The following is a 27,337-nucleotide window of genomic DNA, read 5'->3' as shown; positions in this document are numbered from 1 at the left end:
TCAGACATCTTCAAAAATGACAGTAGACTCAATTAATTATGAGTTTTATTTGTACAATTTAAATTACAATCGACACGTAGGAGCATTGTAAAGAATAAAATAATTAGAAAAATGACGAAAAGTGTAACACAGATTTGTTTTTAATTTCAGTTTCATCTGATCCAGCGTATTCCAGAATCGGATTTTCGAGGAAAGATATTTTCCTAATAACAAAAGAGTATTTGTCAAATGATTTGGAAGGGGTCATAGAACATTTGGAAAGGTCGTTGACAGAAAAAAGTGGACATACAATTAAAATTCCCTATGATATGAGGCCTACCATTTCGATTTTGTTAACAAAGTTAAGAAGAAAGTATAAGGAACAAATCGGCGACAAGGATATTTTTTCAAGAAGAACGAAACCTGGTTAAATACACTCCTGGAAATTGAAATAAGAACACCGTGAATTCGTTGTCCCAAGAAGGGGAAACTTTATTGACACATTCCTGGGGTCAGATACATCACATGATCACACTGACAGAACCACAGGCACATAGACACAGGCAACAGAGCATGCACAATGTCGGCACTAGTACAGTGTATATCCACCTTTCGCAGCAATGCAGCCTGCTATTCTCCCATGGAGACGATCGTAGAGATGCTGGATGTAGTCCTGTGGAACGGCTTGCCATGCCATTTCCACCTGGCGCCTCAGTTGGACCAGCGTTCGTGCTGGACGTGCAGACCGCGTGAGACGACGCTTCATCCAGTCCCAAACATGCTCAATGGGGGACAGATCCGGAGATCTTGCTGGCCAGGGTAGTTGACTTACACCTTCTAGAGCACGTTGGGTGGCACGGGATACATGCGGACGTGCATTGTCCTGTTGGAACAGCAAGTTCCCTTGCCGGTCTAGGAATGGTAGAACGATGGGTTCGATGACGGTTTGGATGTACCGTGCACTATTCAGTGTCCCCTCGACGATCACCAATGGTGTACGGCCAGTGTAGGAGATCGCTCCCCACACCATGATGCCGGGTGTTGGCCCTGTGTGCCTCGGTCGTATGCAGTCCTGATTGTGGCGCTCACCTGCACGGCGCCAAACACGCATACGACCATCATTGGCACCAAGGCAGAAGCGACTCTCATCGCTGAAGACGACACGTCTCCATTCGTCCCTCCATTCACGCCTGTCGCGACACCACTGGAGGCGGGCTGCACGATGTTGGGGCGTGAGCGGAAGACGGCCTAACGGTGTGCGGGACCGTAGCCCAGCTTCATGGAGACGGTTGCGAATGGTCCTCGCCGATACCCCAGGAGCAACAGTGTCCCTAATTTGCTGGGAAGTGGCGGTGCGGTCCCCTACGGCACCGCATAGGATCCTACGGTCTTGGCGTGCATCCGTGCGTCGCTGCGGTCCGGTCCCAGGTCGACGGGCACGTGCACCTTCCGCCGACCACTGGCGACAACATCGATGTACTGTGGAGACCTCACGCCCCACGTGTTGAACAATTCGGCGGTACGTCCACCCGGCCTCCCGCATGCCCACTATACGCCCTCGCTCAAAGTCCGTCAACTGCACATACGGTTCACGTCCACTCTGTCGCGGCATGCTACCAGTGTTAAAGACTGCGATGGAGCTCCGTATGCCACGGCAAACTGGCTGACACTGACGGCGGCGGTGCACAAATGCTGCGCAGCTAGCGCCATTCGACGGCCAACACCGCGGTTCCTGGTGTGTCCGCTGTGCCGTGCGTGTGATCATTGCTTGTACAGCCCTCTCGGAGTGTCCGGAGCAAGTATGGTGGGTCTGACACACCGGTGTCAATGTGTTCTTTTTTCCATTTCCAGGAGTGTACAATAGTATATATTCCGATTGATTCGAAACCTGCAAGTGTGACTAAATCAACAGGCCGACCTACCACAAAATTTGAAACATTATCTGATAGGTCTAAAAGAAGGAGAACTGAGGAGATTGGTACGAAGTTCAGTCCTGTCGAATTATCGTTCGTCGCGCAAATGAGTCTTCGATCTTCGGGTCACCCAGATGCTGCGAAGATTGTGAAAGACGTCACACTTTCAAGTCCATCCAAGGTGAAAAAATACAAGGCAGGCTTGCGATTTTCAACATCATCGCCATCCTCATATGATGCAAATGAAGGTCTAGCACTCCTTTTCGACTTGAAATTGTCAAAAGAATCTTATCAGCATTTGAGAAATGGGGCTAAAGGAAAAGGCTTAAACACACTATATCCACCGTATTCAGCTGTTTTGGCAGCAAAAAAAGCTTGCTGCCCTCCAGACGTAACCCTCACTTTTACCGAATCAAAAGCTGAGGTACGGTTGCAAGCTTTGTTAGACCACACTGTTCAACGTGTTCTACTGCTGAAACGAGACGATATTTTACATATGAGTGATTCGGAAATGTCTAATATGGCCCTTATTTCTAAGTGGGTCTTTGACGGAACCTCCGGGCAAAGCATGTATAAAATGAAGTTTTCAGATTCGAGTATTTCAGATGCAACTTTATTTTTCACTTCGCTTGTTCCACTGAAACTTGCAGGTGTAAATGAAGAAACTAAAGAACAAAAGATCTTATGGATTAATCCGAAGCCGTCTTCAACCCTCTTTTGCAGACCACTGAAGTTAGAATTTACAAAGGAAACAGAGCAAACGTCTTTAAATGAGAAAGCGTATTACGACAAACAGATCGAACAACTCCAGTCATTCGAAACAGTTATTCATGGGAAAGACATTTCCATTAAATACAATTTAAGCATGACCATGGTAGACGGTAAAGTGTGCAATGCTATCACCAACACGAAATCTGCGCAACGGTGCTATCTCTGCAAGACTACGTCTGCCCAATTTAATAACATTGACGATGTTTTGAAAAAACAAGTTACTCCCGACTATCTGCAGTACGGACTATCAACTCTTCACGGCTGGATTCGATGTTTTGAATGTTGTATTCATTTGGCATACCAAATGAAAACAAAAAAGTGGCAGGCACGTAAAGCAGAAGATAAAGAGGAAAAATCGATATTGAAAGCCAACATTCAAAAAGCTTTGAAAGAGCAGCTTGGAATTGTAATTGACATGCCGAAACAAGGGTTTGGCAGTACGAATGACGGAAACACCGCTCGACGTGTTTTTGAAAACACTCCAGCATCAGCGCTGATAACTAGAGTTTCCGAAGAACTAATCCACGGTTTCCATATAATTTTGCAGACGATTTCGAGCGGACGTCAGATCGACGTTGAAAAGTTTCGAGCATACGCCTTAGCAACTGCCAGGCACTACGTGAAAGAATACCCCTGGTACAACATGCCAACAGCAGTCCATGGATTGTTGATTCACGGTCCAGACATTATTTCTTCGGCCATTTTATCCATCGGTCAACTATCGGAGGATGCTCAGGAATCAACCAATAAGTTGATAAAGCAATATCGCCTGAGTTTTTCTCGAAAGTTTTCAAGAGTTAAGACTATGGAAGACGTGTTCAGGAGATTGTTGGAAACGACAGACCCCTACTTTTCTTCCTTACGCGAATCTTCGCAGAAGAAACTGAAGAGTTTGTCGCCAGAAGCCGTTGCCCTCTTAGTTCCTGTGGCGGAAGACTATGAAGATTCAGATGCAGATGCAGATAATGAGGAAACAGTGTTTGAGGATGATGACGATTCAGTTGAAGCAGAAGATGAAAAAGGATAAGAAAATGAAAACTTGTAAATTAAGTTATAAGAAATTTACAAAATAAATAATTCTAATTAAAATGAAATAATTTTTGTAATATTTTACACCATCTTGTAAACGTATATTTCGTCCTTTCTTCGAGTTTTCCAATTTATTGGTTTATTTTTTAAGCATTGACTACAAAAACCCCTAAGTACTGACATTTATATGAATAAAAATATATAAATATAAATAAATAAAAAGATATAGATTTTGACCGCCATCTTGGATCCACCATTTTTAAATTTTTTGAACTCTGTCATCATCAGTAACCCCGATAATTCCCTAAAAATTACTTTTATACATAAAACAATGATAATAGTGTACATAGAGCCTGCCATCTTGGGTCCGCCATTTTGTTTTTTTCACTTTTTGATATCATATTCTTAATCAGAAACTCCGTAAACCCTTACATACTAAGTTTGGTGCAAATTGAACAACTACTTATATTTTGACCAGCTTTTTGGGATTCTGACCCACTGTGCGCCGTTCCATCTTTAACTTTGGCCCGTTTACACCTTCTTGTCAGAGTGCACTTCCGTACAATTTTTCTACGTATTGTGATTATAAGATTCCCTATCCATGAACCAGTGCAATTACAGAATTGTTTCTTACATTCGACACAAAAAAGAAATGTATTTCGTAATAAGCATCCACAAGAGAAATACACTCCTGGAAATTGAAATAAGAACACCGTGAATTCATTGTCCCAGGAAGGGGAAACTTTATTGACACATTCCTGGGGTCAGATACATCACATGATCACACTGACAGAACCACAGGCACATAGACACAGGCAACAGAGCATGCACAATGTCGGCACTAGTACAGTGTATATCCACCTTTCGCAGCAATGCAGGCTGCTATTCTCCCATGGAGACGATCGTAGAGATGCTGGATGTAGTCCTGTGGAACGGCTTGCCATGCCATTTCCACCTGGCGCCTCAGTTGGACCAGCGTTCGTGCTGGACGTGCAGACCGCGTGAGACGACGCTTCATCCAGTCCCAAACATGCTCAATGGGGGACAGATCCGGAGATCTTGCTGGCCAGGGTAGTTGACTTACACCTTCTAGAGCACGTTGGGTGGCACGGGATACATGCGGACGTGCATTGTCCTGTTGGAACAGCAAGTTCCCTTGCCGGTCTAGGAATGGTAGAACGATGGGTTCGATGACGGTTTGGATGTACCGTGCACTATTCAGTGTCCCCTCGACGATCACCAGTGGTGTACGGCCAGTGTAGGAGATCGCTCCCCACACCATGATGCCGGGTGATGGCCCTGTGTGCCTCGGTCGTATGCAGTCCTGATTGTGGCGCTCACCTGCACGGCGCCAAACACGCATACGACCATCATTGGCACCAAGGCAGAAGCGACTCTTATCACTGAAGACGACACGTCTCCATTCGTCCCTCCATTCACGCCTGTCGCGACACCACTGGAGGCGGGCTGCACGATGTTGGGGCGTGAGCGGAAGACGGCCTAACGGTGTGCGGGACCGTAGCCCAGCTTCATGGAGACGGTTGCGAATGGTCCTCGCCGATACCCCAGGAGCAACAGTGTCCCTAATTTGCTGGGAAGTGGCGGTGCGGTCCCCTACGGCACTGCGTAGGATCCTACGGTCTTGACGTGCATCCGTGCGTCGCTGCGGTCCGGTCCCAGGTCGACGGGCACGTGCACCTTCCGCCGACCACTGGCGACAACATCGATGTACTGTGGAGACCTCACGCCCCACGTGTTGAGCAATTCGGCGGTACGTCCACCCGGCCTCCCGCATGCCCACTATACGCCCTCGCTCAAAGTCCGTCAACTGCACATACGGTTCACGTCCACGCTGTCGCGGCATGCTACCAGTGTTAAAGACTGCGATGGAGCTCCGTATGCCACGGCAAACTGGCTGACACTGACGGCGGCGGTGCACAAATGCTGCGCAGCTAGCGCCATTCGACGGCCAACACCGCGGTTCCTGGTGTGTCCGCTGTGCCGTGCGTGTGATCATTGCTTGTACAGCCCTCTCGCAGTGTCCGGAGCAAGTATGGTGGGTCTGACACACCGGTGTCAATGTGTTCTTTTTTCCATTTCCAGGAGTGTATGTATACAGGGTGTTACAAAAAGGTACGGCCGAACTTTCAGGAAACATTCCTCACACACAAATAAAGAAAAGATGTTATGTGGGCATGTGTCCGGAAACGCTTAATTTCCATGCTAGAGCTCATTTTAGTTTCCTCAGTATGTACTGTACTTCCTCGATTCACAGCCAGTTGGCCCAATTGAAGGAAGGTATGTTCACATCGATGCTTGTGTTGACATGCAACTCATTGCTCTACAGTACTAGCATCAAGCACATCAGTACGTTGCATCAACAGGTTAGTGTTCATCACGAACTTGATTTTGCAGTCAGTGCAATGTTGACAAATGCGGAGTTGGCAGATGGCCATTTGATGTATGGATTAGCACGGGGCAATAGCCGTGGCGAGGTACGTTTGTATCGAGACAGATGTCCAGAACGAAGGCGTCCCGACAGGAAGACGTTCGAAGCAATTGATCGGCATCTTAGGGAGCACGGAACATTCCAGCCTATGACTCGCGACTGTGGAAGACCTAGAACGACGAGGACACATGCAATGAACGAGGCAATTCTTCGTGCAGTTGACGATAACCTTAATGTCAGCGTCAGAGAAGTTGCTGCTGTACAAGGTATTGTTGACCACGTCACTGTATGGAGAGTGCTACGGGAGAACCAGTTGTTTCCGTACCATGTACAGCGTGTGCAGGCACTATCAGCATCTGATTGGCCTCCACGGGTACACTTCTGCGAATGGTTCATCCAACAATGTGTCAATCCTCATTTCAGTGCAAATGTTCTCTTTACGGATGAGGCTTCATTCCAACGTGATCAAATTGTAAATTTTCACAATCAACATGTGTGGGCTTACGAGAATCCGCACGCAATTGTGCAATCACCTCATCAACACAGATTTCTGTGAACGTTTGGGCAGGCATTGTTGGTGATGTTTTGATTGGGCCCCATGTTCTTCCACCTACGCTCAATGGAGCACGTTATCATGATTTCATACGGGATACTCTACCTGTGCTGCTAGAACATGTGGCTTTACAAGTACGACACAACATGTGGTTCATGCACGATGGAGCACATTTCAGTCGAAGTGTTCGTACGCTTCTTAACAGCAGATTCGGTGACCGATGGATTGGTAGAGGCGGACCAATTCCATGGCCTCCACGCTCTCCTGACCTCAACCCTCTTGACTTTCATTTATGGAGGCATTTGAAAGCTGTTTTCTACGCAACCCCGGTACCAAATGTAGACTCTTCGTGCTCGTATTGTGGACGGCTGTGATACAATACGCCATTCTACAGGGCTGCATCAACGCATCAGGGATTCCATGCGACGGACGGTGGATGCATGTATCCTCGCTAACGGAGGACATTTTGAACATTTCCTGTAACAAAGTGTTTGAAGTCACGCAGGTACGTTCTGTTGCTGTGTGTTTCCATTCCATGATTAATGTGATTTGAAGAGAAGTAATAAAATGAGCTCTAACATGGAAACTAAGCGTTTCCGGACACATGTCCACATAACATATTTTCTTTCTTTGTGTGTGAAGAATGTTTCCTGAAGTTTGACCGTACCTTTTTGTAACACCCTGTATATAGATAACAACATACAATAACCATAATATGCTAATTTTTATGTTGTATGAAGTGCTAGTGTTGTAACATCAGTGATATAAAGTATTGGTGTTATAAACAGTGACGAGAAACTGCGCGTCGGAGGCAGGTGCATATCGAGCATAATGCAGTGCCGTAAACAGCCCAGATACTTTTCTGCAATTGTTTCAATTTTTATTGTTTTTTAGAAATGGGAAGCAGAAGTATAAACACGTATACGACGACGTGCCGAAAAGTAATGAATTAGAAGTTTTTGTATGAAAACTCTTAAAGCTTTTTAATTGAACCGAACGTGATTAACATTCTGCATTTTTGTTCTCCATGTCCACATATTTGCAGTGCTCTGCGAGAAGGCTCCGAATTGTAGCTTTTAACATGGAAGTGTGTATCTTAAGTACGTCGGTGCATGAGAAACAACATGTAATCCAGTGCCGAATTCCAAGAGTTCGTCCAGAGCACCCACTCCTTCAGCATGACAATGTCCGTCCACACACGAGCTCAGTGACATCTGCAACAATCCGACGCCTTTGCTTCACTGTCATCGATCATCCTCCATAAAATCCCGACGTGGTCCCATCAGATTTTCATCTGTATTCAAAACTTAAAGAATAGCTTCGAGGAGTTCACTTTCATGGTGATGAAGAGATGCAAGTAGAGGTGAGTTTGTGGCTCCGTCAACAAAGTGAAACACTCTACAGTGATGGTATCAACAAACTGATCTCTCCTTGGGAGAAATGTGTTCGTCACCAGGGTGATTATGTTGAGAAATACGTATGTATACATGAACAATAAAGACGTAGAATGTCAATAACGTTCGTTTTACTTAAAAATCCGTGAGCGTTTCCACATAAAAATTCAGTACGCCCTCGTGGATATATGCACTCATATCTCACATTTTTATACCATTATCTCTCTAACTGTTACTCTGTGCCCATAGCACCCTTATTTTGAAGAAAGCGGAAAATGTCTCTAAACTGAAAAAACTCGTCTATCTCGTACTCATTATTATTTTTAAATTTTCATTTTCTCTTATTAACTAGTACATGTAGATATATTTTCCGTATTGGTTCAAATGGCTCTGAGTACTATGGGACTCAACTGCTGTGGTCATAAGTCCCCTAGAACTTAGAACTACTTAAACCTAACTAACCTAAGGACAGCACACAACACCCAGCCATCACGAGGCAGAGAAAATCCCTGACCCCGCCGGGAATCGAACCCGGGAACCCGGGCGTGGGAAGCGAGAACGCTACCGCACGACCACGAGATGCGGGCTATTTTCCGTATTAATATTACTTCTAACACATAACTATTTTTACTGTTAATCATTATTACAATTATTATTATTATTATTATTATTATTATATTGACGAATTCTCGCCAGAAATGGAAGACGTTAAGCAAATAACTCTATCAACTTTTCTTTGGCTTCTTATTGTTCTTCCAACATGCCATCATTGTTTCCGAAAAGGCTTGTTTACGCTCATCCGACCACTTCGGTCTGCACTGTGTTTCTTTTGGTTGCTCTGATATCACTTTCCATTTGTCTACTTCGTGTATGAAAGTGTCTCTTTCCAGGATGTTGGCAGGTCTTATGTTTGCATTATTTAGGCCCTTTCGAATTTCATCTAGCCAAGGCGTGGAATTCTTAAGTGAGGTTACATAATCTATTATTCTCTTCGTCGGTTGAGATGGCCAAAGAATGTTATTCGCTTTTTCGTAATATCAGTTTCGATGTTTGAGAACTTTTCTGTTGCTTTGATTGTAGTCTATAACCGTCTTGGGTAGGTCTTCCTCCTAGAATCTTCCTTATGATCTTTCTCTCTTCTTTTTTGATATCTACAAGTTGTTGTTTTCTGTTAAGGGTTAGTGTTTCACTTCCGTAGAGAATTGCTGGCTTTATGACAGTATTGCAGTGTCGAATTTTTGCCCATCTTGACATTGATTTTTGTGTTGAAGAGGTTTTGCGTTAACCCTAATCCTTTTTTAATTTTTGGGAGTTGATGTTGCAGTGCGATTTTTTTCAATACATGCCGGTTCGATGAATTCTCCAAGGTATTTAAAGTATGGGACCCTGTTAATTTTACTATATTTTGTTTTCAAGCTTGCAATTTCTGTTTTTGAACAAAAGAATTCGGTTTTCTCAAATGAAATTTGTAAACGTACTTTTTCTGCACGTTCCTTGATTACTTCCAGCTGTTTCACTGCAGTCTGCTCATCCTCTGTTAGTATCTCCAGGTCGTCCGCAAATGTAAAATATGGTATGTAGAGGTTGTTTTTGGCAACGCCCAGTCGGATTGGCTTCCAAACTCCACATTTCTTGAGTTCTTTCTCCCATTATTCCATAACTTTTTCTAGAACTACGTTGAACAGAATAGGAGAGAATCCATCACCTTGTCTCACACCTGTTTGAATGTCGAAGGGTTCTGAGATCTCTCCCATGAACTTCACTTTAGATTTCGTGCCAATTAATGTTTGTTTTATGATTTCTCGTGTTTTGTAGGCTAATCCCCTCTCTTCTAAAATTTGGAATAGTGAGGGCCTTTTCATTAAATTTTATGCTTTTCTGACGTCTGCAAATGTGCATACTACAAATTTTTGTCTGAGAGCTCGCATGTTGAGTATGGTTTTGAGGCTGAAAATTTGCTCAGGACACGACCTGTTCATACTGAATCCTGCTTGATATTCTGCTACTCTGGGTTCTAAATGCTGCTGTGTTCTATTCAAGAGACAAGCTGATAGAATTTTTTAGGTGACTGGTAATGGAGAGAGCCCCCTATAATTTTTTACATCTGATTTATTACCTTTTTTATGTAGTGGATGAATCTGAGCAATCTTCCACTCATCCGGGATTTTTCGGTTTGCCAGAGGTTCTGGATTATTTGAGTAATTTCTTTGAGTGAATTTGGGCCTAAATTCAAGAGTTCTGCTACAATTCCGTCCCCTCTAATGCTTTATTGCTTTTAAGTTTCTTGATGTGCGCATAAATTTCTTCATGTGTTGGTGGTGACATTTCTGGCTGCTCTTTCGGCAATCTCTCTTTGGATTGTGGACAATTTAAAAGCTGTAAAAAATTTGGGGATAGTACTTAGCAATTTTCTTGTTTTCGAAAGCACAGGTTTTGTGGTGAGTACCCTTTGATCTGGTTTGCAAAGCTCTTTCAAAAATCGTATGTATTGTAGTTTTTGAAATTTTCTTCGACTCACTGCAGTTGCTCACTGACATATTTTCGTTCAATTTGTCTTAAAATCTTGGAAGTCTGTTTGCGCATTTCGAAAAATTTCTTCTGTGTTTCTTCTGACTTGTGACAATTGTAATTTTGAAATGCCTTCCTTCTTTCTTCTAGTGCGTTCTCACATTCTTGATTCTACAAAAAGTGTTTTGCTTTTTTATAAAGAGGGATCAGATCTTTTGCTGTTTTGATGATTTTAGTTTGAAATTTCTCCCAATATTCTGCGTGTTGTTATTCCCATTTTTCATTGATTTTGGAGTCTTTGATGTTGTGTGGATCAAATTTGGGGATCAGCGGCATTTTTCTTTTGAATTTCCTCCTCGATGTGAATTTAATTTTTATTCTGGTTAAATAATGATTCGAAACGATATTTGCACCTCTGCATACCTGCACATCGTGAATTTCGTTTTGGTAGCCATACGATGTTGCAACATCATTAGTCTGAAATTCTTCCAAATGATAGGTGATCGCCACGTTTTTTTGTTTTTTGGGATGTTTCCGAAGTAAGGTTGACATAATGTTTAGGTTGTTTTGTTGGCATAATTCAATGAGTCGTGTGTCATTTCTATTGGTAAATATGTATGCTGAATAGTTCCCTATTATCTTTTTGTATGTGTGTTCTCTGCCAAATTGTGTATTGAAGTCACCGAGTAGAATTTTCATATCATCTGTTGGAATTTTGCCCATCATCCCAGAATCTTTCTGTTTCTTCGGGCTCTTCTTTATTATCACCATTTGATAGTGCATGTACATTAATAAAGGCGTAGTTTTTGCTTGTGTGTTTGATTCTTAGGATCATTAGTCGATCGTTGCCGGATTTCACATCTTTTATTGAGTCCAGCACTTTTTTGCCAACAATAAAGACCATTCCAAATAGTGCTCCTCCTTTGCCAGTTTTCTTGTTTGTTCCATTCTGTAATTATTGTAGTCTATCGTTTATGAACCTGTATTTCGTGTTTCTTGCAAGGTGAGAATTTGAATTTTCTGGTTCGTGAGTTCTGTTTGAGACTGTGTAATTTTCCTGCTTGAATAAGAGTCTGAATATTGAAAGGGCCCATATACCTGTTTCTTTTTCGTGGACGTTCACCAGAGCACTCCGACTTGCTCTTTCGTATAAGTCCAACCTCCCCAGAATCTGAGGACCGAGCGAGGTGGCGCAGTGGTTAGACACTGGACTCGCATTCGGAAGGACGACGGTTCAATCCCGCGTCCGGCCATCCTGATTTAGGTTTTCCGTGATTTCCCTAAATCACTCCAGGCAAATGCCGGGATGGTTCCTCTGAAAGGGCACGGCCGACTTCCTTCCCCATCCTTCCCTAATCCGATGAGACCGATGACCAAGCTGTCTGGTCTTCCCCAAACCAACCAACCAACCAACCAGAATCTGAGTGCTTGGTTGCCACTTTGGAGTGGGTGGTTTGTCCACCTAGGGTAATTTTTTCATTACTTGTACGAGTCATGTTTCCTTTTCATCAATTTTCTAGCTTTCCTAATAGTGTAGAACTAGGGATTGTTAGTTCCTGGAGCATGTTTACAGCCGCACCTCCTGGTGAACAAACGCTGACCATACTATCATAATTATTTATTTCCTTTCTCAGACGTTATGTCTGGTTAAAAATGGAAAGTGACGCGGACCTTGATCAAGCGTGACTTCCTTTTAACTGTACGGTATATGTTACATTGCATTTAGGAACTTTCGGGTAATTGAACATGTATCAATAATTACAGATTTCTGTAGTTGTATATATACGTTTGGATGTAGCTGTATTGCGTTGATGTACTGGTGGATATTGTGTGGTATGACTCCTGTAGTTGATAGTGCAATTAGTATAATGTCAACTTTATCCTGATGCCACATGTCGTTGACTTCCTCATCTAGTTGCATGTATTTTTCAATTTTTTCTCCTGTTTTCTTCTGTATATTTGCTGTATTGTGTATGGATATTTCGATTATACGTGTTAATTTCTTCTTTTTATTGGTGAGTATGATGTCAGGTTTGTTATGTGGTGTTGTTTTATCTGTTATAATGGTTCTGTTGCAGTATAATTTGTATTCATCATTCTCCAGTACATTTTGTGGTGCATACTTGTATGTGGGAACGTGTTGTTTTATTAGTTTATGTTGTATGGCAAGTAGTTGATGTATTATTTTTGCTACATTGTCATGTCTTCTGGTGTATTCTGTATTTGCTACTATTGTACATCCGCTTGTGATGTGATCTACTGTTTCTATTTGTTGTTTGCGAAGTCTGCATTTATCTGTTGTGGTATTGGGATCTTTAATAATGTGCTTGCTGTAATATCTGGTGTTTATTGTTTGATTCTGTATTGCAATCTTGAATCCTTCCGTCTCACTGTATATATTGAGTCTTGATCGATGTGTGGCTGTGTTAGATGATACGGGTGCTTGCCATGTAGTGTTTTCTTTTTCCAATTTACTTTCTTTGTATCTGTTGATGTTGTGTGATCTAAAGGGTTGTAGAAGTGGTTATGAAATTGCAATGGTGTAGCCGATGTATTGATATGCGTGATTTTTTTGTGTATTTTGCTAATTTCTGCGCGTTCTATAAAGAATTTTTTAAAATTGTCTACCTGTCCATAATGTAGGTTTTTTATGTCGATGTCATTATTATTATTATTATTATTATCGTTATTGTTGTTTTTTGTTGTTACTGTAGCGAAACGCAGCTTTGTAATCAATTAAAATAAGTAACAATTTCAAAAAACGACCTATCATGTAAATATTTATAGTAGGTCTTAAGAAAGTAACAGACAAATAAATGAATAAATATTAAATAGTAAGTAGTAACTTATCTAATACACCGGGTTGGAATTGCTCCAGGACCTCCAGAGTCGTGTTGAAACACTGACACATATCTCTGCACATTTCCATACGTAAATTAGCAGTGCGGCATTTGATGACCAAGTGTTGCGTGGTCCGCAGTTCGAGTCCCAGGACGTGCTGGTGCCGTGGCACCGGCCGCAGCAGCTGAGCACGCCCTCGCTGGAGCTGACGTCGACGACGACGACGACGACGTCCGAGGAGGAGGAGGGTCCGCCGCCCTACCACGCCTACACTCAGACCTCGGACAGCGACTCCTGCCGATCGCACAGGTGAGCACAGAGTCTCCTCAAGGCGTTTACTGCTCAGAGCAGAGAAGACTCAACTCTCGCCGCAAAAAAGGAATCTGATAGACAAAACCCATTAGCAGTTAGAGCTTCCGAAAGAGAGGAAGTTTTCACTGTTAGATTCTGGTGAAAGATCAATCAGAAAATCCTCGGGAGTTATGGTCATACATGAAGTTAATGAATGGGTCCACACCTTCCATTAAGTCTCTCGTGGGTTCGTCTGGCGCCCAAAATGAAATCTGCAGATAGACTCACATATTTAACGTTCGGCATTCAAAAATGTGTTCACGCTAGAGGCTACTAGAGTACCAGTGCTTTAGCCCACCCGGTTGGCCGTGCGGTCTAACGCACGGCTTTCCGGGCGGGAAGGAGCGCCTGGTCCCCGGCACGAATCCGCCCGGCGGATTTGTGTGGTCTGGCCAACCGGCCAGTCTGTGGATGGTTTTTAGGCGGTTTTCCATCTGCCTCGGCGAATGCAGGCTGGTTTCCCTTATTACGCCACAGCTGCACTATGTCGGCGGTTGCTGCGCAAACAAGTTCTCCACATACGCGTACACCACCATCACTCTACCACGCAAACATAGGGGTTACACTCGTCTGGTGTGAGACGTTCCCTGGGGGGTCCACCGAGGGCCAAACCGCACAATAACCCTGGGTTCGGTGCGAGGCGGCGGAGGGGTGAAGTGGACTGCAGTAGTCGTCATGGGGCTGTGGACCACTGCGGCTGTGGCGGGAACGGAGGCTCTCCGTCGTTTCTAGGTCCCCGGTCAACATACAGTACACTACAATACCAGTGCTTTACTGTCGCACAGAATCACAGATGGGAGATATCAATATTAGCACCCCGAGTATTTAGAAGAATTAAGTTTACTTAAAGAGAACAAGACACCAGGCAGTGGCGGTATTCCAGATAGATATTACACAGCGGAATTTTAAGGGGCAGTCAAATGAAAAACAGACAGATGGAAAAAAAGTAAGCAAAGTGAGGACTCACCTCTTGTCAAGATTGTTTCTAGTAGGCTGCATAAGTTTCACTGCGTAGCCCTTATGCCTCCTCCATTCAGTCTCGATCTCCCCCAAATGATTCCATACACTTGGAGCCCTGAAGAAAGACAGTCAATTTGCTTCGGATGAAGAGATACACGTCTTAGTACTATCAAGGTTCCGTAGATAACAGCAAACATTTTTGCATGAAGGCACTGACCATCTTCTCTCATATTAAGGATAAATGTATTAACAGTTACGGCGATTACGTTTGAAATAATAAACAGTTTATTTACTTTCTTTCATGTGCCTCGTTTTCATTTGAGTGATCCTTACAGATTCCTTAGTTAATTCTGGTTCTCGCAGGATAGCCGGCAACTAATTTCATGCTTTTGGCCGTGCAGATGTTTCAGCATCTCAGTGACACTGGGGTATGAAACCTGTTGCCATACAAGCTTTGCCTTCTATTTAACCCTCAATGTTCCTTGCTAGTCCCATACTTGAATAATACATGGTGCAGCGCTTAAATCCGGACAAATGAAACTTTTTTTAAAAGCAAATTTATTGAAACAAAATACAAATGAAAATGAAAATTCTTTTACATGTAAGAAGTGGTATCTATCAAGAGTAATATTACTCTATGTAATCCCCTTCAGCCTCAATGACCGCCTCCAATTTTGTACTGAAGCGATCGCACCCACTCTTTAAAACAACGCTGTCCATATTTGCGAATGGTGCTTCGATAGCGGTGCGTAGAGATGCGACATTGGGGTGCCTCGTCTTATTGGTAACTCTTTCGACTACGTTCCAAACATAGTAGACGAGAGGGTTCAAATCCGGGGTATTCTTGGGCCAGAACATCTTTCACCATAACATGTCAACGTTATCCGACAGCCAGTTGTGGTCTAAATGTCACATATGAGGTCTTCCTCTGCCATCCGACGCATTGTTCGCTTGCTGACATTCAACAATGACGCCAAATTCCTCATCGATTGCCCCGAATCCTCCGAAATCAGCGCCTGTGCCTTTACGATGATTGCCGCAGTTCGTGACACGCGTTTCCTCGAATGAGGTTTCCTCCCTGGGTTGGCTTCTCCGAAGTATTATTCTTGGCCACAATATTGTAAACAATCTGTCAGGGGACGAACGCCCAGAGCGAGGAATTTCGATGATCGTGGCTTTTCGGTTGTGCTCCGCACTTGTCCGGAGCACAACCATTTTGAGGTTCTGACTGTTTAGTCGATGCTTATGGCTTTCAAGAACGGCAATCGCTACCACCGGGGGAACTACGACATGGCGGGATAGTCAAATTGAAATTTGTCCGGATTTAAGCGCCGCACCCAGTATTCCTCGACAAATCGCCTGAGCCTTTTGTATATAATCTTACTCGCGGCATTTTACCAATACCCTACCAATGAACCGAAGTCTGCCACCTCCTTTACATATGACAGACCCTATGTGATCCTAACGCTTGATATCCCTCAAATTGTTACACTCGGGTATTTGTACGAACTGACTGATCCCAATCGTGACTCATTCATATGATTGCAAAACCCCGTGTGTGTAAGTAAACTTAACGGAATTAGAATTAATCATGAAACAGGTGCGTTCTTGAGACTCAGTGCTGAAATTAACGCACGCAACGGATTTACTAACGCTATAAATTATTTTGGCAGCAGCAGTGAATCTTAAGGTGATGAATGGACATAATATTTGTCATTGAAAAGAATTAAATGTAGTAAGAAACGTAAGATTCAAATGTATTCTATGGTTTATTATTAAAAAAGTATTGTAATTATAAAGCATTCAAAACAATTATGCAATTATCAAAGTCACTACGACTTACTTTCCAGCGGCAACTGCATAACTAATACAGTCAGGTGGCAAAGTTAGTCGATGGCGTAGAGTTGCTTCATAATCCAGCATCTACCCTTGTGGAATGTGTTGCAGCCTGACTGTATGACAATTACAGTCACTGCTTTTCTGACTCAAGAATGAAAGAATTCAAAAGATTTGACACAGCACTTACACACATGGGACAGTGAAACATATCACTAATGTGACTACAAACTCTTCCTTGTCCTAATATGACGGAACTGAAGGCGACACTCACCCCATAACACGAGCCTCCCTGCGTTCAACGCTGCGATCGGTCTGCTGAGAACTCGAATACTGGACCCAGTCAGCTTCTCCAGCTGCGTCTGCATAGCTCCGATCTGTTCAGCTCCATGCCCTACGACGTAAAAATTTGCATGCTCCCTTCCTCCCACCAATAAAACCCGACCACCAATACACTCCAAAGTTACTGCAGCCCGAAAATCGCGTAACTGCTTCTTTAACAAAATATCCCATGAAGAAAAGATGATATGACAACAAGCCAATGAACTGAATTTCATCCCCTCTTCTCTTAAGAATATCCCGCTAAGTGTTACGTTCTCCTGATTGTTCAAAATGTTCAAATGTGTGTGAATTCCTAAGGGACCAAACTGCTTAAATCATCGGTCCCTAGACTTACACACTACCTAAACTTAAACTAAGAACAACACATACACTCACGCCCGAGGGAGGACTCGAACGTCCGGCGGGAGGGGCTGCTCAGTCCGTGACATGGCGCCTCAAACCGCGCGGCCACTCCGCGCGGCTCTCCTGATTGATATCACACCAGTCGCCACACTCTCAAACACCAGCTAAGCTACCCTCAGATTACAGATCCTGAGAAACGCAAAAACATTGCCCACAAGGCTAGTAGAGAACTCTGCAGCAACTTCTGAGCTTTAGTATGTCAGAGATGCTGTACCATGTGTTTTGGAAAGCCGGGAAATCTTTCTGTGCTGATTTATTTCTCTTAATATGATACCTGCGCCTGCGTCCCTCTGTCAGAGTTCCCTACTGCAGAACGAATGCTTTTAGCTCACCAATGCAACAAACAGCACAGTAGCGTTTACGGCGCAACACTTCTCACTGAAGCAACTTTCTCCCCAACAAGGCGAGGTGGATCTACCTCCCGCCCTCTTGCCTTATAGCTCGACAAAAATCACGTACCCTCCGAATTCCGGGGATCGTATCGCCAAGCCCCACTAAAAGACATCTGCCCCATATTCACAACACTCCCCGCTTCCAAAGCTCGCCCATAAAAGCAGATTGATGTAGTCAGCAACATGTTAGATTACAGAATGTTAAAAAGAGGAAATGAAATCAGTGCTTAAAAACAGTGTAATCTTATTAACCCCACTAACGTAACTCAGCCTCCCCCCAGGTGCATTAATAATGATAAATAAACGAAAAGAGAAAATCCGAAGGATATCGTGTTTTTATGTTCTGTGAAGCGTACAATATTACTTTTCTGAACATTCATAGCAAACTCTCCGTCATTTCATCACTTCCGAATCTTATAAAGATAATTAATGTTCGCAGTCCTTTTTTCAGACAGTACTTCATTAAAGATAACAGCTAATAAGCAAAAATATCACAAGTTACCGTAAATACTATCAGTCACTAATATACAAAATAGACAGCAAGGATCCCAACACACTTCCGTGGTGCGCAACTGAAATTACTTCGATATCTAAATCTATATATTCTATGCTCTGCAAACTACTGCGAAGAGCGTGGCAAAAGATACGTGCCATTCTACCAGTTACTTGGGCTTTTTCCCATTCTACTCACGTATGGATCACTAGGAGAGAAATTGTTCAAGCTCCTCTGTGCGAGCCGACCGGCTCTGAGCACTATGGGACTCAACTGCTGTGGTCATCAGTCCCCTAGAACTTAGAACTACTTAAACCTAACTAACCTAAGGACATCACACACATCCATGCCCGAGGCATTATTCGAACCTGCGACCGTAGCAGTCGCACGGTTCCTGACTGCACTCCTAGAACCGCGAGACCACCACAGCCGGCAAAGACGAAGCGATCCATTGGGTTTCTTGATGACCACTAAGGGCGTTGCCCAGGTACTCGATTGTACTGGCTCGATAACCCCCGCAGCCTGGAGCCGATCGAGTTCCTGCATGACGGCCGCACGCAAAGCTACCAGAATAGGCCGAGCCCAACAAAAGCGAGGCCGGGCGTTCGGCAGTAAAGTGATGTGTGCCTGGAAATCGGAAGCGCAGCCCAGGTCTGCCGAAAACTGGGAGGAAAAGGACGCGCACAGATCGTCTAGGTCCTGAAATGGAACCGTAGTTGAATCGAATTGCACTTCGTCTTGAATGGAAAAACCAAACCGTGTAAACGCATCTAGTCCAAAAATGTCCGAAGCCGACGGGTGGTCCACCACAAATAGGGTAAGAGGCCGGGGAACGTTTTTGTAGATGGCCATGACAGAAAACGGGTGTCAAAACGTAGTCAGTGTATTAAAAATTATTTGCAACCAGTTGGGTGTCGTATTTCTCCGTTGAAACTTATATACGGTTGCTGAGAGACCACCATGTTCAAAACCTTTGCATAGACTGATGAGCCAGAGGATAATGACTAACACCCATAATGAGACCCAAAGCCTGCTGCTGGATATGAGGGGACGTGACTCTGTTATGAAATTATGAAAGCGGCCCAGAGACGAATGGGGAATCACTGTAACAACGTTATGGGGCGCATACGGGTTAATCCATTGACATAAGTGATTTTGGAAAATGACAGTGTGTTATGGCTCGGTGCCTGGAAACGAGAGTCTCGAATAAGGCGAAGCTGGACGGCTACTGCAGTGAGCGTCTATCGAAATTGGTTGAAGAGTAAAACCAGGAATGGGCGTCAAACCGAAAGTAAAAGAATTATCGCGCAATCAGCTCAAAACGTCATCATGCAAGTTTCTGACAAGAATAATATACAGAATTATGGAAAAAAACTGAAGATGTGTTAGATGACGGCCAGTTTTGCTTTAGTAAAGGAGAAGGCACCAGAGAGTCAGTTCTGACGTTTCGCTTGATAATGGAGGCAAAACCGCAGAAAAAACAAGACATGTTCATAGGATTTGTTGACTGGAGAAAGCATTCGCGATGTCAAATGGTGCAGCATGTTCGAAATTCTGATAAAAAGAGAGGTAAACTATAGGGAAAGACGAGTAATACACAACATGCACAAAAGTCAAGAGTAAACAATAAGAGGGGAAGACTAAGAACGAAGCGTTCGGATTAGAAAGGTTGTCAGAAAGGAATGTGGTCTTTAGCCCCTATTGTTCAATCTATACATCGAAGAAGCAATGACGGAAATAAAAGAAAGGTTGAAGAGTGGAATTAAAATTCAAAGGCTGCCAATAATAAGATTCGCTGATGGCATTCCTATTCACAGTGACGGTCAAAAAGAATCACAGGATCTATTGAATGGAATGAAAAGTCTAATGATTACAGACTATGGAGTGGAAGTAAATAGAAGAAAGACGAAAGTAACTAGAAGTAGCAGAAATGAGAACAGCGAGAAACTTGACGTCAGGATTGGTTATAGCGAAATAGATGAAGTTAAGGAATTCTGCTACCTAAGTTGAAGAATAAGCTATGACGGACTGAGAAAGGAGAATATAAAAAGCAGACTAGAACTGGCACAAGAAAGGGCATTCCTGGCTAGAGAAGTTTACTACAACCAGACAACCAGACATAGGTCTTGTAATGTATTGTATTGTATGGAACTGGGGACCTAGAAACGACGGAGAGGCTTCGTCCCCGCCGTAGCACTCAGTGGTTCACAAACCCACAACAGACTACAGCAGTCCACTCCCCCACCGCCACCCTCCACGGAACCTAAGGTTATTGTGCGGTTGGGTCCCCAGTGGACCCGGCGGGAACGTCTCACTCCAGACGAGTGTAACCCCAATGTTGGCGTGGTAGAGTAATTACGGTGTACGCGTATGTGGGGAAAGTGTTTGCGCAGCAATTGCCGACACAGTGTAACTGAGGTGGCATAAGGAGAACCAGCCCGCATTCGGCGAGGCAAATGGAAAACTGCCTTAAATCCATCCACAGACTGGCCGGCACACCGGACCTCGAACTAATCCGCCGGGCGGATTCGTGCCGGAGCGGAGCGCCCGGAAAGCAATGCGCTAGACCGCACGGCAAACCGTCTTAATCTGAGGAAGAAATTTCTGACGACGTACTTTTGGAGCACAACATTGTTGATAGTGAAACGTGGTTCAAAAATGGCTCTGAGGACTATAGGACTTAACATCTGAGGTCATCAGTCCCCTAGAACTCAGAACTACTTAAACCTAACTAACCTAAGGACATCACACATCCATGCCCGAGGCAGGATTCGAACCTGCGACCGTAGCAGTCACGCGGTCCCAGACTGAAGCGCATAGAACCGCTCGGCCGCAGCGGACGGCCTACGTATTTGTGTTGGTAGGCTTTGTGTCCTATAATCAGATTCGTTACAGACCAGACATCACAGTTTACGAGTTCTTAAAAATACTAGGCTTTTTGTTACGTATCCACACAGCGAAACTTTCAATTCCTGACACGCTACCTACAAACATTTCCAATGTTAAAAAAGTCAGTTAGTGCCGCATTTTTATTGAACTTCAGAGCACCGAGTCAAACATTGTAAAAGCAAGCTTTTCGCAGATGACGCAGTTACTTGTGATGAAGTACTGTCTGAAAGAATTTGCATAAATATTCAGTCAGATATTGGTAAGATTTCAACGTGCTGCAGAGATTGGTAACTGTAGTAACCACAACCAACAGCGGGAACGCGTTGGGCTGCGGATCGGTTCCGCCAGGCGGGGAAGCCGCCGGCGGTGGAGCACGCACCACCAGGTAAACACAGGACGAGTCGCACGACAGACCAACGACAACTGACAACAACCGACCACGACCGACTATGAGCGACATAACAAGGAAGACATAAACAACGGAGGCTTGTGGAAACCACAACACCAAACACCAAACGAAATCCACTCGGAACCAGAGCCAGGCAAATGTCAACAACGAGCAACGACCAGAACGCAGTACCGCCGAGATACAAACGAAATACAGAGCGAGTACCAGACTGGTTGGACTAGGGCAGAGTGGGTCCCAATATACGAAACCGGAGGGAGCGGCTATTGGCCGCTGTCTGCACGTGGCTTAGCGGTGGCGCTGCGCGGAATAGCCGCCGTGGAGGCGGAGCCCTCTATGGGCTGACCACGTCCATTTGTTCTGCTAAGTGTTCGACTTCCGCGGTGGAAGGTAATAGATACCTCCACCCCCCCGAAATTGGTGCACAGGGGCGGAAATGCCCCGGACGATGCCGAGGCGGGCGGAACGAGGGCACGGGTTGTGAGACGTCCGGAGGGACCACTGGGGGAGGGGACGGCAGACTGTCTGCGGTATCCATCAAGGTGTCACCAGAGGGCAGGGGGTCAGTGGGCGTCTCCATACCCTGGCGAGGCGGAAGGGGTGTCTCCAGAGCCGGCAAGGAGATGGAGGTTGAAGGGAAGGGCTCCACCTCGAGGGACGTGTCCGCACCAGGAAGCAGGGAAGGCGGTGAGGGGGGGGGGGAATCAAGGCATGGTCCCGATGGCGGAGTTGGTTATGGTGGTGACGCTCGAGCCCTCTATGTGTCTGTACGGTCGTCACTCGCCGCCCATGAGCCGCTGTCACCGTAGCGGGCGTCCATGCAGGTGTGCTGCCATAGGAGTGGGCCCACACGGCCATGCCCGGGGTGTAGCGCCTGGAGGGGCGAGAGCGGGGCCCAGAAGGGGATGGTGTCAGCAAGTGAAGGAGGGTCTGAGGTTGTCGCCCGTGAAGGAGTTCTGCAGGACTATGACCGGCCGCCAGTGTAGTGCGGTAGGTGCTTAGAAACGAGGGCCGAGGTGGTGGCCGACGGCTCCACTGATTTCATCAGCTGCTGTTTGAAAGTGCGGACCAGGCGTTCCGCCGCCCCATTGGATGATGGATGGAAGGGGGGAGAGCGTATGTGTATGATACCATTAGCGGAGCAGAAGGTCTGGAACGAGGACGCCGAGAATTGGGGCCCATTATCTGTGACCAACATCTGAGGATGGCCTTCAATGGCCAACACCTGGGCCAAGGCGGTGAGGGGGGCGTCAGTGGTGGTGGACGCTATGCGAACCACATATGGGTATTTGGAATAGGCACCAATGATGATGAGCCACATGGTGCCTAAGAAGGGGCCTGCAAAATCGAGATGGAGTGTATGATACCATTAGCGGAGCAGAAGGTCTGGAACGAGGACGCCGAGAATTGGGGCCCATTATCTGTGACCAACACCTGAGGATGGCCTTCAATGGCCAACACCTGGGCCAAGGCGGTGAGGGGGGCGTCAGTGGTGGTGGACGCTATGCGAACCACATATGGGTATTTGGAATAGGCACCAATGATGATGAGCCACATGGTGCCTAAGAAGGGGCCTGCAAAATCGAGATGGATACTGTACCAGGGTTGGCTGGGTGCTGGCCAGGGCGCGAAAGATTGTGGAGGACTAGCCGGATGACGCGCACACATCGTGCAACCACGGACCAGGTGCTCAATGTCTCCATCGATACCTGGCCAATAGACATGTCGTCGAGCCAACGCCTTCATGCGAGACATCCCCCAGTGTCCGCGGTGTAATAAGTGCAGGACGAGGTGGCGTAAGTCCGGAGGGATGATCACCCGATGGGCGTCCAAGTCCGTGGACAACAGGAGGACGTCCTCCATCACAGAAAGTCTGTGTGAGACATGACGCCACGGGCTGAAGTCAGTTTTCAAACGTCGGTAAGGTAGGGAGGGCAACCATGGGTCACATAGCGGAGAACTTGCCGCAGAATGGGGTCCCTGCGCGTGGAAGCGGCGATTTGCGTGGCTGTCAGAGGAAATTCATCGAGGGTCTTCCGGCGGGCAGAGTCGATGTGGAAGCACAGGACTTCCTGCTGGTCGAACGCCGGATCGGGTCCTGCCGGGAGACGTGACAAGGCATCTGCATTAGTGTGTTGACTGGTGGGCTTATAGCGGATGGTGTAAATGTAATTACGCAAGAACAACGCCCAGCGCTGAAGACGCTGAGCCGTTCGTTCTGGGAGGTGCGAATGGGGCCCGAAAAGCGACACTAGGGGCTTGTGATCCGTGAGGAGGGTGAACTGCGCCCCAAACAGGTAAATGAGAAATTTCTGAACTGCAAAAATAATGGCAAGAGCCTCCTTTTCGATCTGAGAGTAATTCCTTTGCTCAGGGGTTAACGTCTTGGATGCATATGCCACAGGTTGTTTCGACCCATCCTCATTCCTGTGTGCCAGGACTGCCCCAATCCCGTACGCTGAGGCATCGGCCGCCACCACCAAGGGACGATCCGGGGAGAAAGGCGTCAGGCAAGGGGCAGATTTCAGCATCGTCTTCAGGCAGGTGAAAGCCTGATCGCAGGCAGAAGTCCACGTGTAAGGCACCCCTTTGTGACGCAGGCGATTTAGGGGATGCGCGACGTGGGCGGCTTGGGGTAAGATCTTTAACTAATAATTGACTTTCCCCCAAAAATACCTGGAGTTCGGATAAGTTTTGTGGACGGGGAAGGGCATCGATGACTGCGACATTGCGGCCCGAGGGGCGAATGCCATCTTTACTGAGTCAATGTCCTAAGTACACCACTTCAGCCGGCCGGAGTGGCCGTGCGTTTCTAGGCGCTACAATCTGGAGCCGAGCGACCGCTCCGGTCGCAGGTTCGAATCCTGCCTCGGGCATGGATGTGTGTAATGTCCTTAGGCTAGTTAGGTTTAATTAGTTCTAAGTTCTAGGCGACTGATGACCTCAGAAGTTAAGTCGCATAGTGCTCAGAGCCATTTGAACACCACTTCTGGTTGAAAAAAAACTGCACTTCTCCAGTCGACAACACAAACCCACAGCCTGCAGGGCGTGAAATAAGGTACGGAGGTTGCCCAGATGTTCCTGGCGCGTGCGTCCCGTGACTAAGATATCATCGAGGTAATTGACACAAGCCGGTATTGGTTGCGTAAGTTGCTCGAGATACCGCTGGAAAATCGCAGGCGCAGAGGAAATGCCAAACAGAAGACGTTTGTATTTATAGAAACCGAAAGGCGTGTTGATGACGACGATGGCCTGCGATTCCTCATCCAACGGCAATTGGTGATAGGCTTCTGCCAGATCAATCTTACAAAAGTACTCGCCACCTGCCAGTTTAGCGAGAAGGTCTTCCTGTCGAGGAATGGGATAAGTTTTGACCAAAGACTGAGCGTTGACCGTAGCCCCAAAATCCCCACAAAGACGCAGCAAAAAATGGTTCAAATGGCTCTGAGCACTATGGGACTCAACTACTGTAGTCATCAGTCCCCTAGAACTTAGAACTACTTAAACCTAACTAACCTAAGGACATCACACACATCCATGCCCGAGGCAGGATTCGAACCTGCGACCGTAGCAGTCGCACGGTTCCTGACTGCGCGCCTAGAACCGCGAGACCACCACGGCCGGCAAAGACGAAGCGATCCATTGGGTTTCTTGATGACCACTAAGGGCGTTGCCCAGGTACTCGATTGTACTGGCTCGATAACCCCCGCAGCCTGGAGCCGATCGAGTTCCTGCATGACGGCCGCACGCAAAGCTACCAGAATAGGCCGAGCCCAACAAAAGCGAGGCCGGGCGTTCGGCAGTAAAGTGATGTGTGCCTGGAAATCGGAAGCGCAGCCCAGGTCTGCCGAAAACAGGGAGGAAAAGGACGCGCACAGATCGTCTAGGTCCTGAAATGGAACCGTAGTTGAAACGAACTGCACTTCGTCTTGAATGGAAAAACCAAATCGTGTAAACGCATCTAGTCCAAAAATGTCCGAAGCCGACGGGTGGTCCACCACAAATAGGGTAAGAGGCCGGGGAACGTTTTTGTAGATGGCCATGACAGAAAACTGCCCACGGAGAGGGATGGAACCGTCGCCATAGGCGACCAACCTCCGAGAGGGTGGGGACAATTCTGGAGACCCGAGACGTGCGTACGTCGTCAGATTGACCACAGAAACTGTGGCCCCCATATCGACCTGGAAACGGTCGTCCTCGTTAAAGATGCGTAGGGTGAGGAATAACTTTTGAGCCAATGTGTCGGTCCGAGGGGCGACTGCATGTAAAGCATGGACGGCCTCCTGTTGGCCCGCAGGGGCGGGACGGGGGCGGGTCGATCGGCTACGACAGACAGATCGAAGGTGGCACTCTTTATCACAGAGCAAACAGGTCTTCCAGCGATGGGGACAGTCAGCTCGAGTGTGGGCCGAGAAGCACTGGGCGCACGACGGGAGGGGGCCACGTGGCCGACGTCGAGGGGCGACCGGCGGTTCGGACGTCATAGAGACGTCAGACAGCGAGGAATCTCGACGGCGGTGCCCTCTGGAGACTGCGCCCCGTCGACGGCGATAAGGAGTGGAGAGAGAAGTGGACTCGACCGCTGCCACCTGGGGCCGCGCCATGAGACGTTCGTTCGCCGCTTGAGCAATTTCGAAGGAATGGGCAATACGCAGAATGCCTTCCAACGAGGGGTTGTCCAACTTTAACGCCGCAGTGCGGACCTCTGGATCGGGCGCCAGTTGAACGACCACATCCCGAATTAACGAATCTGCACATGACGCTTTGCACTGCTGATTGGTGCACGTGAAGTTGCATTTGCGGCTGAAGCCTTGCAAATCCGTCACCCAGGAACGGTAGGACTGACCCGTCTGCTTGTGGTATTGATGGAATTCCAAGCGACACGCAACCACGTGGTATCGCTGGGAATAATAGTTAATTATCAACACGCAGATCTCGTGAAAGGACAGAGCCACGGGGTCGGCCAACGGTGCCAACTTGCGGAGCAAGAAAAACGTGTCCGGTGAGGCCAAAGACAAGAACAACGACCGCTGCAGAGAGTCATCCGACACCTGAAAGGTCGTGAAATGTTGCTTCAGACGATGCAGGTACGTTTCCCAATCCTATTTTGCGTCGTTGAACGGTGGGAACGACGGCGGACGTGGGAACGTGTCTGAAAGTGGGGCACCTGGGGAAAGAGGCGAGAGGGAATCCCGCTTATTGACTCTGTCCGAGAGCAACTGCAGTGAGGTCTGTAAGACCTCCAACTGCTGCTGCTGGTGTCGCATGAGCTGCTGCTCTAAGAGAGTGAGTAATTTCTCTTCCATACTTCTATGTTCCGTTTACCTCGTCGCCAAATGTAGTAACCACAACCAACAGCGGGAACGCCTTGGGCTGAGGATCGGAGCCGCCAGGCGGGGAAGCCGCCGGCGGTGGAGCACGCACCACCGGGTAAACACAGGACGAGTCGGACGACAGCCCAACGACAACTGACAACAGCCGACCACGACCGACTATGAGCGACGCAACAAGGAAGAGATAAACAACGGAGGCTTGTGGAAACCACAACACCAAACACCAAACGAAATCCACTCGGAACCAGAGCCAGGCAAAAGTCAACATCGAGGAACGACCAGAACGCAGTACCGCCGAGATAGAAACGAAATCTAGAGCGAGTACCAGACTGGCTGGACTAGGGCAGAGCGGGTCCCTACTCGTATATACGAAACCGGGGGGAGCGGCTATTAACCGCTGTCTGCACGTGGCGGAGGCGGAGCCCTCTATGGGCTTACCACGTCCATTTGTTCTGCCGCGTGTTCGACTTCCGTGGCGGAAGGTACTAGAGTAACT

At 46.5% G+C, this 27,337-nt stretch overlaps 1 protein-coding gene across 1 annotated transcript in view; it reads left to right on the top strand.

The window, feature by feature from the left end:
* The window catches only part of LOC124623084 (serine/arginine repetitive matrix protein 2), a 495,093-nt gene that overhangs the window by 307,073 nt on the left and 160,683 nt on the right, over positions 1–27,337 (top strand). Inside the window, exons 4-5 of the mRNA XM_047148875.1 lie at positions 13,577–13,740; positions 23,289–23,304. Of these exons, the coding sequence (XP_047004831.1) occupies positions 13,577–13,740; positions 23,289–23,304 (180 nt within the window). The remainder of the gene's footprint in view (positions 1–13,576; positions 13,741–23,288; positions 23,305–27,337) is intronic.

Source organism: Schistocerca americana, chromosome 7 (genome assembly GCF_021461395.2).
Source record: "Schistocerca americana isolate TAMUIC-IGC-003095 chromosome 7, iqSchAmer2.1, whole genome shotgun sequence".
Lineage (NCBI taxonomy): Eukaryota > Metazoa > Arthropoda > Insecta > Orthoptera > Acrididae > Schistocerca > Schistocerca americana.
This window is presented reverse-complemented; position numbering and strand designations above follow the sequence as displayed.